Source organism: Chenopodium quinoa, unplaced genomic scaffold, assembly GCF_001683475.1.
Source record: "Chenopodium quinoa cultivar QQ74 unplaced genomic scaffold, ASM168347v1, whole genome shotgun sequence".
Classification (NCBI taxonomy): domain Eukaryota; kingdom Viridiplantae; phylum Streptophyta; class Magnoliopsida; order Caryophyllales; family Amaranthaceae; genus Chenopodium; species Chenopodium quinoa.
The window spans coordinates 2,914,322-2,933,542 of NW_018745523.1; the positions used below are offsets into that span (position 1 = coordinate 2,914,322).

Sequence of the window (19,221 nt, forward strand, 5' to 3'; positions counted from 1 at the left end):
TGCCAATTGTTGATGTGGAAGAAAATTTGAAAGAGTTAGAGGAAATAGAGAAAGGTAGTAATAATTTTATGTATTTGAAATTTTGTTACACCAAATTTATTATTTCATTGTTATCAATCATTAATATATTCTATATTGTATTTTATTTAGAGGTGCAACGTGGTGAATCTAACGATGTAGACGATGAAGTTGTTTTCGTGGACTCATTAGTGTGAAGCACGCGATCAAAGGGAAAACAACTCGTTGGAGAATTTATGTATTCCTAGTACTTGAGAGTTGAGACTTAAGAGAATTTATGTAATTTTATGAGTTTTCGTGGACTTATTTGTATTTTCGGTGGACTCATTTGTATTTTTGGTGTTTGAGAATCGGGACTTTATAGACTTTATGTAGTTTTGTAATTGATAATTTTGGTTTGTATGTAATTATTAATTATGCAACAGGTCTAAAAATCACAAAACAGGTCCATATGCAGGTCCATATGCAGGTCCAACAGGTTTTGTATTAAAAAAAAAAAAAACGAAAAAGACACAAAACAGGTCCATTCAGGTCCAAACCCGGACCGGACCTGATTTTTCAGGTCTGGCCCGGAACCGGACCTGTTAATTCAGGTCCGGTCCCCGGTCCTCATAATTACCCAATTCAGGTCCCCGGTCCAAACAAGTCCGGTCCAGGTCCGGTCCGGTTTTGGACCGGTGTACACCCCTAGTCAGAGGCATAGACACCCTCCGGGTTGGCACCGTGATTATGTGGCACATACTGTTTCTCTTCCATGTCCATCTATCTCTCACAGTTCACCGCCAATTCCAAGCTCCTCAGGTACTCCTTACCCCTTAGCACACTTTGTGAATTGTGATAAATTTTCTATGCGACACCGTGCTTTTATTGCAGCTGTAGATACGGCAGTTGAGCCTCGCAATTTTAAAGAAGCTATGCAACATGAAGGTTGGAAAGAGGCTATGCGGAAAGAAATATCTGCATTGGAAGATAATGAAACTTGGGTCATGGAAACATTACCTCCGGGTAAAAAGGCTCTCCGGTGCAGATGGGTTTATAAGGTGAAACATAATTCCGATGGCACGGTTGAACGATTAAAAGCTCGTCTTGTTATATTTGGTAATCATCAGGTTGAGGGTGTTGACTACATTGAAACATTTGCTCCCGTTGCTAAGATGGTCACTGTTCGTGCTTTCTTAGCTGTTTCTGCGGTGAAAAATTGGGAACTGCATCAGATGGATGTTCACAATGCTTTTCTTCATGGCGATCTTGATGAGGAGGTGTATATGAAGCCTCCCCCTGGCTTTCATGGCACCAAACCTGGTATGGTTTTTCGTCTTCGGAAGTCTTTGTATGGTCTCCGACAAGTCCCTCGTTGTTGGTTTCCTAAATTAGCCGGTTCTCTAAAGAGGTACGGTTTTTTGCAATCGTACTCTGACTACTCTTTGTTTACTCTGCAATCTGGATCTGTTCAACTTAGTGTTCTGGTGTATGTTGATGATTTGATTATCTCTGGTAATGATTCTTCTGCTATTTCAACATTTAAATCATACTTGAGTGACTGTTTTCATATGAAAGATTTGGGTGTGTTGAAGTACTTTCTTGGTATTGAGGTTGCAAGGAGTCCGGAAGACATATTTTTATTTCAACGGAAATATTTTTATGTCAAAACGGAAGAAGTAGACTTTTAATATATAAGTGGTTAATTTTATTTATATGTATTAAAAGGAGCAAGAAAAAGATGGTGGTCCAAATCAAAGGGAAGAAAGAAAGGGGTGAATTGAAGGGTCATCATCTTTGAAGGCTGCCTAATTGTGGGACAACTTCACAAATCCATTCAAAAGTTTGGTCTTGTACAAAAGAATTTTACTTGTGACTAATTTTAGTAAAATATAGATAAAAATATGATTAAATTTTATTCAAGGGGGATGTTTTTAATGTTGTTTTGGTTAGGGGGATTACGCGTGGGTGTTGTGTGTTTGTTTTAAGAGTGGTCAGTGGTGAATATATGTTGTGTGGGTCACTAATTGTAATCTTATCACTTTGAGTGATAACAACCTTACATTGATACAACAATAAAAGGACATTGTTTTTGATGCAATGTGCATGAAAGGAAATAAAATTGTGGATAAAGATAAGGATTAAGTTGATCACATGGTGATGGCTACTTAGTCCATATTTGATAATTAGCTGATAGATGATTGATATAACTTATTGTATTAACTAATTTGACTAGCTGGTTATATTATACTTTCTCTTTTTTTTTAAAAAAAAAATTGTTTACAACAGTTTGACTTTTACACTATTCATGTGTTTCACTTTAACTAGTTTTGACGATTTATACATAAATAAAAATATAGCCATGTGGGATCTTGTTAGATTCGTCTCGATTTGTATAATTTTAATATCTAAAATATTTAATTTTTACATTTTGATAATCAAAGATATTAACGATTCAAAACATATATTGACAAGCGTGAAAAGAGAAGTGTTGTAAAAAAAAAAAAAAAAAAAAAGAAAAAAAGGGAAGTAAGCTATTTACCAAATACCCACATTAGCTTTTTTTTATTGGTCAAACCTCTAATTGGACAAAATAAGTCAAAAGCCCTTTACCAAATAAGGTCTTAATTTGAGGACTTGTGTTTTTTCATAGTTATAAATCACAAACATTAATTAAATTGGAGTTATTTAGTATTTTAAGTCAAAACATGTTAATTAATTTAAAATTGAGGAAGTATTATATAAGTACCCACATATGCATAATCATAATAATTTATTAGTATAGATTAGAGCTCATAAAAAAGCAACTCAACCTACTAACCGTACCCAAAATTTGCCCAGATATATGAGCAGGTTTTTTAGGCCTGAATTCTTATAACTCTGTTTCGGGTAATTTTTGTTCCAATTTTGCCCAGGTAAAAAATAGCCCAAAAGCTCACTAATGTTGGCCCAGAGCATTGAGCCCAAAATGGCCAATTTTTTTGACTAGGCCCGACTGTAGTTCATAAAGTATGGTGACTATTAATGGCTCGACCCGCTAGCCAGATCTACTTCAGCCTAGGAAGTGCATAAAATTTGCATAAAGCAATAGTTAAATGTTCAAAATTAGTAATTGTTCAGATTTTTTTTACTAAATGTTAAAAAGTATAGGTGTTGTACACCTATTTATAGTTGCACAAGGTGCATCTTAAAATTTACGCAAAGACTGAACCTGACCTTGAAAAGCCAAAACACCTGCTTTGGCTTGATAAGCCTGACAATATTTTGTAAGTTTAGACACAAGATTTTGTTCAAAAGGCTAGCCCAACCCGATTTTTGGTCACCTCTAACATAAAGACAAGATAATTTGTATAATAACTTATCCCTCCGTTTTTTTAAATACTTGCTCCACTTTTCTTTTTCGGCCGTTTTTAAATACTTGCTCCATTTTCTTTTTTGGAAACCTTTAACAATATTCAATTCATTTCTCATACTTGGTGGATCCAATATAATACTCTATCTCCTGCTATTCTTCCACTATTTTTGCTTTTTACAATTTTTTATTTTCTCAACTACCCCACTATCTCCATATTTTATTACTTTCTCCAATTTCTCCTAAAACTCCACGCATGGAGAAATGGAGCAAATATTTAAAAACGGAAAGAATACTTTATAAAACAACATAAACACAAGGCAGATACGAACTTACGAAGTACAAGTAGAATACAAGTACTAAACGAGTTATTCGAATGATTGAGCCGTAAAAAACACATTAAAATTTCACAAATGTATCACTGCAGTTGGTGGCATAGGCAATACATTGCTGCCATCAATCTATAGTCAGCACATGATTTTTCCCCCCTCTCTAAAACAGCGAGTAAAAGTATAATTAGGAAGTCCTCCTCACCATGGGCAAGTTACAATTCAACACATGAATTGAACAGGCGACGGAGGCCCTTGGTAGATTCTGCAATGTATTCTCTAGGAACATTCGATCTGCTTTTGCAAACTTTCTTCGGAATAAGACCAAGTCCTCCAAAACTAACGCATATCTCAGCAGAAATCGGATCAAACATAATTCCCTTTCAATCCCATAGTAATACTTTATCACAATTCTTTTAAGATGATTTCTGCAACATGAAGGAACAACTGAGAGAGCTTCTTCACAAAATCTTCGTTCCAGCACACATGTATCCTGATTGTAACGACTACTTGTAGTATCACCAGATGATACGAATCCCTACAAATTAAGTAGATGATAATCAAACTACAATTATTATACCATATATAAAATTATGACCAGATGATACGAATTCACACACTTACCGTCGGAAAGACAAGTGTTTCTAAGACAGGAGAACAATTCAGAAATGCTAGCAGCAACTTATCCCAAGAGTTACAACAATGATAAAGCTCTAGTCGCTTCAAGTTATTAAAAACGGGCAGATGATCATTTACGTCAACATAGCTTAAAACCTTCAACCAAAAGTTAACAAATAGCAATCCATCAATTTCACAAATATAGTATAAATCATTAAAAAAAAGAGTAGGAAATTGAGACAAACCTCTATGCATGCACCAGACAATGTTAAATGCTGAACATTAGACAAGGGCCTTATAAAGGTAAGCATTTGCACAGAAGAAACCTCAAATTCTTCCCTTAACAATTGATTTTCCAGGTAGACATCTGCTTTAACAAGGCAATTCATATTTGGGACAGAGTACTGTAAAGCTAAATTATCGGTGTATTCAAGATACTCCAAATTTGGAGTATTAATAATCACACAATCAGTATTGTCTACGTAATCAAGTTTATTCACAAATAAGCATAATCTCCGAAGAGAAGGGGAGGAGATATTTGTGAAATGGACGTGGTTCCAATAAACATCCACAATGAGGTCTTCAAGTACAGGACAACCAGAAACTAGCCTTGTCACAAAGGCTTCCTCGAAAATGAAAGCCACACGTAATTGGAGTAGTTTCAAGTTTGGAAGATGAAAGGATGACATAGTTGAAGTTTTATCAAGACTAAGGTTAACATCGAGCTTCAACACCTCCAAAGTTTCACAGTTGAAAATCTCAAGGGGGAGCAGACAATCACCAGGTTGCTTCACTTGAATGCGAAGGTCAAGCTCTCTGAGGCCACAACGGGTTAATGGAAAAGAGATCCACGCATTAACTTGTGTAGCTTTCAAGTCCGGGCAACAGTCTTTCTCTTCTGGACCATTAAACTTGCAATCCGTACAAGATGTGTCCGTGAAGTCTGCACCTACTCCAAGCTTAAACCTGGTAAGATACTGAGACTTGTATGCAGAGAGAACACTGTCAACAAAGGTGACAAAAGTGGGGAAACGTTGGATCGCAAAGGGAAAATCCGAACAATGAGATATAGGTGAATCATCAAATTCGAGGCTCGTAATCAAAGGGAATATACACCTCATCCTCTTGGACAAGATGCTAGTAACAGCAGCATCCTTGGTGGGAAGCAAAGACAGTATCCGAATCAATAATTCATCAGGTAAATTGGTGAGCCTATCTGATATAAGGATGTCACCACAATTTCGATCATTCTGTAACGTAGTAGTACTACATGGTTTCAACCTCAAATCCATAGGACTATAGGAGTATTATTAACACATAATCCCCTGATCCTGAATTAATTAATTCCCTGCTTCAATAAAATGAAACAAGAATCAAACTTATACGAAGTAATAAACTTAATCTAACATTAAAGGGTTATAGACAGAATTCTGCAATTCATTATCAACCTAATTCCCATCTAATAAAAGGGTGTCACTGCTATTTTGATCCATTAAGTATTTTTAACACAAAATTCCAACAACAAGAATTGATTCTTAATAACACAATTAATTATTTCCATGTTTCAATGATAAAAAAGTAAAAATAAAAATAAAAAAAATCAAACTTAACAATAAGCTTAATCTAACATTGAAGGGATATGAATAAAAGAATGCAATTCAAAATTAATCAAATTGGGCTCCAAAATCACATAAAATTCCTCTACATAAGAAATGAACAAAATTGTTTGTTATAGTCATTTATAAAATCAGTAATTATAACCTATAGTTCAATATTTCACCTCACAAGAACCCGGAATTGACTATACAGACAATTTGATTAACAATAAACCCTAGATTGTAAAATTGATATCTAATGATCAATAGCAATTAAAAATAAAATTACCTCAGGCTGTTTCAATGGAACAGAGAAAACTAAGAAGGGTCTTCAATGGAGAACTCAGATCATGCTTCTACGGTAGAACTCTGAGACACAGGAGTGAGCTTCAATGGAGGAGAGAGAAAGAGGGGCAAAAATAATTTTAAAGTTGGGAGGAAAATTCAGAGAAGCCCACGCTTTCTGATATTACAGTACATTATTAAACACTAATGACCTTAGAGCTTCTTCTTATACATTTATTTTCATTTCATTTCAGTTCAATTCAGCTCTTAATATTCTTCTCTTATAAAATATTCATTTCATTTCATTTCATTTCATTTCATTTCATTTCAGCTCAGCTCAATTTAGTTCAACTCAGCTCAGCTCAGTTCAGTTCAGTTCAGCTCAGCTGAGTTCAGTCAATGAGAACAGACCTTTATTAACCCGTTTTTCAAGAGAAAATCCTAGTTTCTCTTTTTTTTTTTTTTGGAACAAAGTTTATCTCCTTGATAACAAATTATAAATCAAAATTTGTTCCTAGTCATCTTGATATTTTGGTTAATAAATAAAAAATATTGAGTTGATTTATTTACATTTTTGCCATTTTGTCTAGTCATCATGTCTTTTTTGGCAAATAAATTAAAAACTGTGGGAGTCATGTATGACTAAAAGTTGTTAATTTATTTACATTTTTATTTTTTGATAAACTTGCATTTTCTCGTTTTTCTGAGTTTCATCTATTCATTACTCCCGCCATTTCATAATAATCGCAACATTTTGTCTAATATATATGTCAATATTTGAACATTAATATTTGTAAGTATAAAAAGTTAATAAATGAAAAAATATATATATATATTGGTATGAAATATAGTCAAATATATTGGTATAGAATATAGTCAAAGTAAACATTTGAATAATGCAAAAGTCAAAATGTTGCGATTATTACTAAACAAAGGGAGTATACACTAAGTCAAAATTGACTTGTTTAGAGTCTATTCTCATACGATTATTTTCAGTTCAACTCTAATAAGTTCAGTTCAGTTCAGTTCAGTTCATTCAGTTCAGCTTTTAATTTCCTTCTCTTATAAGAATATTCATTTCAGTTCAAATCACTTCAGTTAAGTTTAGCTCTAATAAGTTCAGTTCAGTTCAATTCAGTCAAAGAGAATAGGCCCTTAATGGTGCATTTATAAGAAAAAAATTAGTAAGTTTGATTTATTAGAGTAGTATTGAAATATATAAGTGTTTATATAAATGTAAGTTAATAATCAACCCATAAATAACTAAGTAAAGGGGTTTATTAATGAATAATATATATATATATATATATATATATATATATATATATATATATATATATATATATATGGGGAGGCTCTCGTGAGAATTTTTCTTATGTGAGAATTTTCTTATGCGAGTACACTTTTTATGTTCTAAATTTTTTACTCGTATGTTCTTAATTTTAAATATGATGTTCTAAATTTTTTTCCAGGTGTTCTAAATTAAATCAGATGTTCTAAATTGGACTCACATGTTCTAAACCATAAATTAATTAAGTTAGATGTTATAAATTTTGAATGACTTATTCCGAAATTTTAACTTATAAGTTCTAAATTTTAAAACGGACGTGTGTTCTAAGATTTTTAGTTATATGCTCTAAATTCAAAAGCGTTCCAATTTTTACTCGCGTGTTCTATATTTTTACATATATGTTCAATATTTTTACTCCCATTTTCTATATTTTATATCAAGTGTTCTAAATTTTTTATTCACACGTTCTAAATTTTAAATCAGATGTTCTAAATTTTAATCATATGTTCTAAATTTCATAAAACAATTTTTTTTTTTTAATTTTTACTCACATGTTCTAATCCTCAAATCAGATGTTCTAAATTGTTGCTCACACACATGTTCAAAATTATTATTCATATGTTCTACATTATTAGTCATATGTTCTAAATTTAAATTTGAGTCACATGTTATAAATTTTACTCACGTGTTCTAAATTATAGATCAGTTCTCATATAAGTATGAATTCTCACATATGAACTTATTCTCACCGGATCCCTCAATACACACACACACACACATATATATATATATAAAAGTAGAGTTTAAGCGGGAAAATTCCCTTTAAAAAAGATTTCACTTTAGTATAAGTATATAATTATTGTTATGAATTTTCAATATATCAACTCTATATGATTTTTACAAATTCTTAATCAAATAAATTAATGGTCAAAGTAGTGCATCAAACATCGCGTGAAATACAAGTGAGTAACATTAAAAAAAAAAAAAAAGAGGTAGTATGAGTAATTTTTGTAAAAGCTAGTAATATTAATTATTCATTAGTAAAATTATATACGACATACACAAAGAGTAAATAAGCATTAAATATCTTTCTTATTTGGTATTAGTAACATTAAAAAAAAAAAAAAGAGGTAGTATGAGTGTAGCCGGCAAAATGCACGGGATATATAAGAAAAAATATATTTAAAATATGAAAAGTTGATTTTGATGTTGTAATTTAAACTTGAGCTGTAATGGTCGGTTTTGGACTGGTCGGTTCTATTGAACCCTAATTAGCTCTGTTGTACTGAGTATTAATAATCGTATTATAATGTGATGACACCTGTTGTGCTATGCTGAAATATGATATTCTATGCTTTAATTGTTTATAAGCTCAAAAAACAGGGTCTTACTCTTTTATGTCGGTGGTCACGCAATGCTATTTTGAAGTTTACTTTTTCAAAGTTATAGAGGTTACCCGTTCAGTGTTATAGGGGTTACTCGTGTTACTCGGTTAGTATCATATGAGTTAGTGTCTTGCTCTAGGAGTTACATACTTTGTTTTGTTGCAAGTAGTTATTCGTTGAGGCCAGTTCCACAAAAACATGTTGTACTTTTTTTTTGGCTTTTGATGATTAAAGAAACGGAAAATGTTTGGAGTAAAGTCCCTAAAAAAAATGCATATAATTGAAGGGTTGGGGATTTATAGTACTATAGTGAATGGTTGATAACGAAACTGTATACTCATGGTAAAGCATGACATATATTATACTATATACCAAAAAAATACTCGTAAAACAAAGTGAAATTTTAGTACGTAGTGTTTAAAAAAAAGTGAAATGTTGGGGATTTTGAGTGGTACAGTGAATTGTATGTGGAGTTATATATTGTATTGTAAAATAGTAAAAGTGAAAGTGAATTTTTTTTTTATCTAAAATTTAGAGAATTAAAAATTAATGACAAAAAAAAAAGATAAGGTAGTTATTTTCCTCCAAAAAAAAAATATAGTGGAAGTTGGAGAGGAAGTTATCCAAAAAAAAAAAAAAATAAAATAAATAAATTAGAATGCAGAGAATTGCTTGAATGAAAGTTGGAAAAAAAACTCTACAATTATATATTAGATCAATAAATATTATATGTTATTAATAATTTTTTGTTAGTATTTTCTTATTTTATTTACTATTATTAAATTAAGGAAAATTTGTCAGAAACTATGAGTACCTTCAAAATGGAATTTTGTGTCAAAAACTACCTTACAATTTTGTTTTGCGAGAAACTACCATTTAAAATATTGTTTTGCAAGGATACCACATAACCCTCGTTGAATTTTCAAGTTTGACCTCAAAAACACTGTATTAAAACTTTTATGTAACAACGTAGTTTATGATTAAAAAAATGTATTTATTACTCCCTTTACATTTTATTACTTGCTCCATTATTTTTTTTTTTGAAAATTTTAACAATCAATAAGTTAATGTTAAAACAGACTGGGAGTGACACGTGTCACATCCTGATTTTTTCCCCCTCCAAAACTCCCTTTTCCTTTTGAACATTTTTTTTGTGAATATTCGATATAATTATAATAATATCATTCCCAATCTTTTATATTATCTTTAAGACAAAAAATACTCCTTGCGTTCCTGAAACAAACTTTGCATGTGCACGGTTTCCAAGGAACATCTTTGATCACTAATAGATTCGGCTATGTGTAAGTAAATTTTTTTTTTAAAAAAAATGATATTTGAATTATCTGTCATAAGGGGAATCTAATAAGATCAAACTTGTTAATTTATTTTGATTGTATAAATAATAAAATGTGGTCAAAGTTACTTTATTTTGATCACATGAATAGTAAGTGAGTCGAACTTTCAGGAACGGAGGTAGTATTCCTTTTTATTTGGCATTCATAATTCTTCCATACACATTTACATAAAATATTATTCCAACTCCTTTTTAATTACGGAGTATATGATAAACGAAATAATATTAAAGTTTGCCAAAAAAGTAAAGGACTGTTCTGATTGACTGAACTGAACTGAATTGTACTTATTGGAGCCGAGCTGAACAGAATTGAATATTTTATGAGAGAGGGAAATTAAGATAAGAACTGAACTGAAAATAAGTTGAAGAGAACAGACCCTTAACACTCCTTAATAAAACTGATTTCTATTATTGATATCAAAGAAATTACTTTAAAGCATCACATTTATATGCTAGATATAATATATATATATATATATATATATATATATATATATATATATATATATATATATATATATATATATATATATATATATATATATATATATATATATATATATATATATATATATATATATATATATATATATATATATATATATATATGCATGACACGAGGCTTAAGCTAGTATTTTGCTATTTTCCACCCCACTAGTGGTCTCATCATATCACATTGTAATATTTTTCATATTCTCTCTCAATTTTACTCGCTTTTGCTTTTTATAGATTTTACATCCATCATATTTTTAATTTCTATTATCTAAAACATTGTGAATGGAGAAATGAAACAATTAATTTTTAATTTTTAAATACGTGTAACAAAATATGTTACTCAAGGGGTACTCTTATGTTTTCGTATCTACCATTCAACTTTCTCTCTCCTCACTCCTCTTCTACCTCAACCATCACAGCCACCACCATCATCACTTCGTCGCCCACCCATCTACGACCTCGACCCATCATTACTTCGTCGTTGTTGAACTCGATGCATCTACGAAATGTCGAACTCGACCCATCATCAATTGAAGGAGCTTCAATAGAGGATATGGTCAACACTTCCTTTTGGGGTTGACCATGTCCTTAATTTCACCCTTCAATCCTAGGGTTTTCATTTTTTTTTTCAGATGTGGGTGGAGATCAAGGGAGGTGGGTGGAGATTGGGGAAGGTGGAGAAGGGAAATCTTGAGTTTTGTACAACCGCGACATTGTGGGCTTGAGAAAGGACGAAGAAGAGGAGGTCAACGGGGGAAAGAAGATCGAAGGTTGACGGGGAAAAGAAGATCGGCTTGAGAGATGGTGATTGTGATGATGGTAATGGCAGTGGTGGCTATAATGATGGGAAGGAAGAAGGAAGAAGAAAGAGGAAGAAGCAATTATTTACAATTGTGCCATTTGATTAACAAATGTTGTTACTCCAAATGAGTAACTGGGGCTACCTCGTAGTAAACTACTATAATCAAAGGTAATATACAAACAGTGAAAAAAAAGTCAAACATGTTCGTTATATTGGAATGAAGGGAGTATTAGTTAAATTCCACGTTCACATATTCTAATCAAAATGTGGCATTTATTTTGAAATAGATAGTAATTTTATATGTGCCCTATTCCTAATTAAATATAATAATAAGTGGCATATTACTAACAGCACTAGAATACATAACTTAAGGCTGGTAGACTGTTCTAAAAATTCAAACGAATGAGCCCGTATCAACGCATTAGCCGTTTAACTCATTTGGTGCATATATGCAAATAAATACACAACATTACAACATTACAACATTGCTGATTTGCTGATGTCAGCCATATTCAACACTTGAATTGAACAGGCTGAAACCCTTTCTAATTTCTGCAATGTATCCTCAATCAGCTTCCGATCAGATTAGACATACTTCCACCGGAATACAACCAATTCCTCCAAAGCTAATGCATGTGTCAGCATAAACTGGATCAAACTTATTTCCCTTTGAACCCCACAATAATGCTTTATCACAATTCTTTTAATATGATTTTTGCAACATGAAAGAATAACTGCTAGAGCGTTTCTACAAAATTCTCGTTCATCCAGATAGATAGGACGAATCCAAGTGCGAATGGTGCTACGAGGCTCAGTTAAACCCTGCAAATTAAGTACGTGATGATCAAAGTAAAATTGTTACACGACAAAATATGCTCCGCATTTGGAAAATTTTAATAACAAATACAGGAGATAAAATTACACACTAACCCTGTGGAAAGACCAGCGTTTCTAACACAGGAGAACAATTCTCATTTAGAAATGCTGGCAGCAATTTGTCCCAACAGATATAATCATAAAGCAGCTCTAGACATTTCATGTTATGAAAAACGGGCAGACGATCCTTTAAATCAACACGGCTTAGAACCTTCAACCAAAAGTTAACAAATAGCCATTCAATTTCACATTTATAATAAATAATAATAAAATATGAACAAGAAACCAAGACAAACCTTCACACAATTGCCACCCAAAGTTAAATGCTGAACATTAGACAAGACACTGATAAAGTTAAGCACTTGCACAAGACAAACCTCAGATGGCCCAACCGGGAAGATTCTAAGGTCGACATCTGCTTTAACAAGAGAATTCATGTTTGGGACAGAGTACTGTAATGTTAAATAATCAGTGTAGCTGAGATACTCCAAATTAGGAGTATTAATAGTAACAAATTTGTTATCAACATCATTATAATCATATCTATTCACAAATAAGCATAATTTCCGGAGAGAAGGGGAAGATATATTTATGAAATAGGCCTGGCTCCAAACCACATCCACCATGAGATCTTCAAGTATAGGACAACTAGAAACTAGCCTTGTCACAAAGCCTACCTCAGAAATGACAGGCACACGTAATTGGAGTCGCTTCAAGTTTGGAAGATGAAAGGATGACATGGTTGAAGTTTGATCAAGACTAAGATTAACATCGAGCTTTAACACCTCTAGAGTTTGAAAAGTGAAAATTTCTAGGGGTATCAGACAATCACCAGGTTTTTTCACCTGAATGCGAAGGTCAAGCTCTCTGAGGCCACAATGGGTTAATGGAAAAGAGATCCACGCATTGATTTGTGAGGCTTTCAAGTCCGGGCAGCAGTCTTTCTCACCTGGTAGATTACTTTCGCAATCTAAACAACAAATGCCCTTGAAGTCTACACCCACTCCAAGTTTAAACCTGGTAAGATACTGAGACTTGTATGCAGACAGAGCACTATTAACTAAGGCAACAAAAGTGGGGAAACGTTGAATCGCAAAGGGTCTATTCAAACAATGAGATATAGGTGAATCATCAAAGTCGAGGCTCGTAATGAAAGGGAAAATAGAGCTCATCCTCTTGGACAAGATGCTAGTAACAGCAGCATCCTTGGTGGGAAGCAAAGACAGTATCCGAATCAACAATTCATCAGGTAAATTAGTGAACCTATCTAATAGAAGGTCGTCGCCGCAATTTAAATCATTCTGTAAGGTAGCAGTAGTACTACTACATGATTTCAACCTCAAATCCATAGAGCATACAAGTTACACACAATTCCCAGATCTTGAATTAATTAATTCCCTGCTTCAATGAAGACAAGAATTTAACTTAATCTAACATACAATTTTGGATTTTGACTCATCATCAAAAAAATCAGACTCATTTATCAATTTGGGCTCCAAAAACTAAATAATCTCTGCATACAATTACTACGTATATCAAGTTATCAACCACATTATAACTTAGATATGAACATGAACAACACTGTAGAAACATAATCGATTGTTATAATCTTCTGTAAATTCAGCAATTATATCCTATAGTTCAATAATTCACCAGAAACCTAAATTGAGTAAACTCACAAATCAAATTAACTATAAACCCTAGATTGTCCAATATTTCCCTACTTCTACAGTTCTATTACGGTGAATAGTCCAAATGTCCAATCGTTATTCAATAGTTACTCCAATCGGATTATAATCATCAATTAGTCTAAGGTGCACCCTTGTGCACTTTAAATAGGTGCAACAACGTAGTCCAAAAGCCTAATTACACACAACCTAATTAAAAAAGCCCTAAAACTAAAAAATACGGAAACTGCAATACACCCAACCACACCCAATAAATGTAACGTCATTTCCAAACTCAAAAATCTTCTTCTTCTATATGATTTTCTCTCTCCTCTTTTTCACTTTCTCTTTCCTCTATTTCATTCTTTCACTAAAAAACTGCAAAAACATCAATGGACGTTAGGAAAGAGATGCAAAATCAAAAGGATCCTCCCCCAAAAAGGCAATTTTATGTAAATTTCACTTAATTTTGTTTGAATTTATATGATTATCACTTAATTTTGTTTGAATATTGTTCGAAATTTATTATTGAAATTGTCAAAAAAAATTAGTGAAATCAAACAGATATTTTTTGTTCACATTTCGAAATGTTTATGTTTATATTTTGAATTTTTATGTTCATATTTTGAATCCGTTTGTAAAACTTTTGAAATGCTTATATTCACTTTCTAAACCCATTTGTTCATATTTTTTTTTATGTATATGCTCACATTCTAAAATGCTTAACTATGTTCATACGCTGATACGTATTAAAAAATGAACCAATGCATATGTTCATATTTTGAATGCATATGTTCATATTTTTAATACTTATGCATTATGATGCATATGTTTAATAATCATATTATTTTTTTTTCTTCAATTTTTTATGTTCATAATAAAATGCCTTATATTCATAATAATCTTTTATATGTTCATAATGTAAATATTCATAGTAAATATTCGCTGTTCTCATTAAGTCTATTTATGCATATCTTTTCTCTCTTAAATGCATATGATCATATTTTTTACGCATATGTTCACCTTTTAAATGGTTATATTCACTTTAAGGAAACCAATGCTTACGTTCATATTTTGAATTGTTATGCTTACTTTCTGAAATGCATATGTTCATAAGTTTTATGCTTATGTTCACTTTTTGAAAAGATAATGTTCACATTTAAGGGAACCTATGCATATGTTCATATTTTGCATGATTATGTTCATTGATAAAAAAAATTTGCAGAAAATCAAATGAAATTCATACACAAATGAAATTGATCGAAGCTAAAAAAAAAAAAAAACAATTCATATGAATTCAAAAAATTAGATAAACAACCAATTCCATATTGTAAGTAACATATTCAATCGAAAAAACGAGAAAAATAGAAAAAAAATAGAGGAAAAAGGAATTAAAGAAGGAATGAGAAAAAATAGAGTATAATTTGTGAATTCAAAGATTCATATATACCTTAATCAATCGAAATTAAAGCACAAAATCGAAATTCACACAAAAATTCATACTTAATAACTACTTTCATGTTGTAAGAAACAAATTCAATCAAAAAAGTGTAAAAAAGGGGGGAAAATAAAAAAAAAAAAACCGAGGAGAGAGAAAATAAAAAATGAAGGAGAAAATAAAGGAGAAGAAACCTAATGTTCACTTTCTGAAAAGCTAATGTTCATATTGTGCTGTTGTTACACCTATTTCTAGGTGCATGAATGTGCACCTAAGAATACGCCTATAATCATTTCGTTCTTTACTCGTCCATTTGGGCTTCAGTTTTCTATTTTGAGCCTATTTCATGTGAGCCATGTATATTGTTTTACCCTTTGGCTAATTCAAATTTGGAGATCAGTTCTGGATAGTGAGCCATGTACATAGTACTACACTAGGTCACACGGACTATTCATCCAACTGTCGTGTCCGTGTCAGATACTGTGTCAAACACGAACACTCTAGGACACACGATGATACGTCTCAGGGCCTGTTCTCATTGACTGAACTCAGCTGAACTGAACTGTACTGAGCTGAACTGAACTGTACTGAGCTGAACTGAATTGAACTGAGCTGAACTGAACTGAACTGAAATGAAATGAATATTTTATAAGAGAAGGAAATTAGGAGCTGAGCTGAACAACCTGAACTGAACTGAACTGAACTGAACAGAGCTGAACTGAATTGAACTGAACTAAACTGAGCTGAACTAAACTGAACTGAGCTGAATTTCAACGTAAGTGAACAGGCCCTCGGATCGTACCCTACTATTATATGAATTGTTTAAATTTTTATAAAAAGAGCAAATTTAAGTAAATAAATAAGGAGTTGTTAAATAATATGGGTGCATTCATATATAGCTCATTGTTAATATGGCACAATATGATCTAATGAGAGGATGAAATGACAAATATATGGTCAATTTTATTTTTTTAAAATATACTTTATAAAGGTTAATATCCCGTACCCATGTCTCTTATTTTGAGATAGACGTTTTTCCGTATTCGTTTCGTACCCGTATCTATGACAGTGCCGTTCTTGTGCAATCTAGACTACACACTGATAAGGTGTTGGGTCACTTTGAGGTTTGGGGTTCGTATTCTCCGAGGCTCCAAGTGAGGGTTCTTAAGGTTATGGAACCCCTTACCATCCCATCTACTTTCAAGTATTTAACCTGCAAATATTAATAAAAAAAAAAAAAAAAAAGTGAGGGTTGAGGTCTAATAATGTTCCTCCTTACATTCTCTCTGTTCCATAATACTTGACACAATTCTATTTTCGCCCATCCTACAATACTTGACACATTATTGTAAATAGAATGAGATCACTAATAAAAAAAAAATATTTTCCCACATTTTTTCTCTCCTCAACTACCCTACTCCCACCCCACTTGTTTTTTTTTTGTTATACTCCATCCGTCCCTTAATACAAAGATTATTTCTAGCATTTATTACTCACATAATAAAGAGTAGAAACATACTTTTGATTTAGGGACGGAGGGAGTATAAAAATTCAAAAGTGAATCTTTTATAGGATAAACTAATATTTTAAATAGACGGTTGTAGTTTAAAACTACGTGTCCACCCCAACATCCCAAGTATTATGGGACGGAGAGAGTATTAAAAGACAATTGTACATTATTGTACTATACATTACGTCAATTATTACTGCTCTTTTATAGTAATTGCAGTATTTTGTCTTTTTACTATTTATATGCTAGTGCTTACTTTGAAGTATTAGCGTGTTTTCTGTATGGTTGACCATACTGTGTAACCCCCTGATTGATCAAGTAATCCTTGACCGAGTAACCTTTAACCGATTGATTAATTTCTAACTGAGTAACCCTTGACCAAGTAACCCCTGACCGAACGGACAACTTCTGACCAAGTAAACTCGACCACTGATTAGAAATTCTCTTAAGGAAATTATCCTTTCATAAATATTATCCTTTCATGATTTTTTATGTGTAAAAAATCGTTTATCAAACAAGCTTTCATCTAATTTCAAAAAAAAGAAAAAGGAAAAACCTAGTATATACTCCGTGTTTAGGGTAATTTTACCCCGCCACGTGGTCCAATCAGAGGACGACACGTGTCAGTCTCAGGATGGCCCAAAGTGGACCAAACTCTGCTTGACACGTGTCGCTCCAGAAAATAAGGGAAAAAAGGGCGGCCTTCAGGCCAAATCCCGAGAAAGCCGCAAAGCGGCGCAACTCACCACTGATTAGGGTACAGTGACCTAATCAGGGGCACAAATCCCAAAGACCCTATAAATAGGGAGATGACCCTCTTTTTGGGGACACGTTTTGATAATTTATTACACATTTACTCTTTGATAGAGACATCATGAGTTTGGAATTCGAGCAGATCCCTATCTAAATTTCCGCACCTTTTTTCTCCCTTCAAGTTTCTAACTTGAGCGTCGGAGGCGGAGCACCACCCATCCGGTGTCTCCGTTTGTTTTGCAGGTACAGCTCACCCCGGATTAGTCTTCGTGTTGTAACTCTCGCGAGGGACAAAAACACCCAAAACATTTGGCGCCGTCTGTGGGGAGAGTACCTCGAAAATGGTTCAAGAGTCTGTACCACCCCCTAACCGTCTAGGTGAAGACCCAGAAGTCTTTACAGACTATGAGGAAGAAGATCCTCAGGTCGATACCTTTATAGCCGAAGACGGCTCTCTCAGAATCAAGCGCATCCGGCCCAGAGAGACTCTGGAGCGGGGTGCCTCCCAGGCGGGTGCAAGTAGACCCCCTGGGCAGCCAGAAGGGGAAACCCAAACGGCAGCTGGATCAGCGCCTGTCACCCGGGACGAGCTCATGAGATTCATGACAAGTTTCAAGGGTGAAATTAAAGAGCTGATCACCCAGAGCCGGGCTGGCCCAAGTAGAGGTCAGTCGGCCAAGAAGACTCCTCTGGAAAAGGGGAAGTCAGTCAAAAATCAGCAGCCAACTCCCCATCCAAAGGATAAGGCAGCCGGGACCATTGATTGGTCCAAAATTCTTCTCCCCAAGGGGAATAACAATAACACCCGCCGGACTCAACAGTCGGTGAGAAGTAAAAAATCAACTCTTGATGCCCGGGAGATCATTAACCGGAGGAGAAACCAGTCGCTGTCTGAGTCGGCTTCAACGTCGAACTTTCCAGACAGCTTCAACAATACCTCTGTCGGGAATATATCTTCCTTGCATGAGAGTCAGACAGGCGGTAATACCATCCATTCTGGCCCTCACATGATTGGAGTTGTACCGTATGTGCCTACTCAGGCTTACGGACAGTATCCTCCTCACTTTATGCAGCCGGCCCTCTTTGGAGGTCAGGCGACATATCCAAATGTCCAGCCATTGGACTGGCAGCTTCGTCTGCTACGTCTAGGTGAACAACCTTCTGCGTACACCCGGGAGATAACCGAGGCGGATCAGCCGTCCAAGGTTAAGAATGTGTTGGTTGGTACCTATGACGGTACCACCAATCCGGAAGAACACCTCATGGCTTACACCAACCTCATGTATCTGCAGGGGTTGGATGATGCCACTTGGTGTCGGTGCTTCCCGGATACACTGAAGGGCATTGCCCAACAGTGGTTTGGCAACTTGCCGGCTGGGTCCATCGATAGTTTCAGGAAGCTCGCCTTCCTGTTTTCTTCCAATTTCTCAATGAACATCCCTGCTAAGAAAACAAGCCTTGATTTGAGCATTGT

At 33.7% G+C, this 19,221-nt stretch overlaps 2 protein-coding genes across 3 annotated transcripts; both read right to left on the reverse strand.

Annotated features, from left to right (window-relative positions):
- Positions 1 to 3,625: 3,625 nt before the first annotated feature.
- Positions 3,626 to 6,373, reverse strand: LOC110715393 (F-box/LRR-repeat protein At4g14103-like). 2 transcript variants are annotated; one of them, XM_021893975.1, is made up of 4 exons: positions 6,181 to 6,373; positions 4,542 to 5,644; positions 4,303 to 4,452; positions 3,626 to 4,216 (listed from the first exon to the last, which is right to left on the reverse strand). In XM_021893975.1, exons 2-4 carry the CDS (start codon positions 5,586 to 5,588, stop codon positions 3,866 to 3,868), a joined length of 1,548 nt encoding a protein of 515 aa, XP_021749667.1. In that variant the 5' UTR covers positions 5,589 to 5,644; positions 6,181 to 6,373; the 3' UTR covers positions 3,626 to 3,865. The 2 variants fall into 2 exon arrangements, with proteins under 2 accessions (XP_021749667.1, XP_021749668.1); XM_021893976.1 differs by having other exon boundaries at positions 4,542 to 6,373.
- Positions 6,374 to 11,258: 4,885 nt separating this feature from the next.
- On the reverse strand, positions 11,259 to 13,801 carry LOC110715472 (F-box/LRR-repeat protein At4g14103-like). Its single transcript, XM_021894054.1, has 3 exons — positions 12,676 to 13,801; positions 12,469 to 12,590; positions 11,259 to 11,340 (listed from the first exon to the last, which is right to left on the reverse strand). The coding sequence occupies exons 1-3, from the start codon at positions 13,726 to 13,728 to the stop codon at positions 11,259 to 11,261; spliced, it is 1,257 nt and encodes a 418-aa protein (XP_021749746.1). The 5' UTR covers positions 13,729 to 13,801.
- Between the last annotated feature and the right edge of the window lie 5,420 nt (positions 13,802 to 19,221).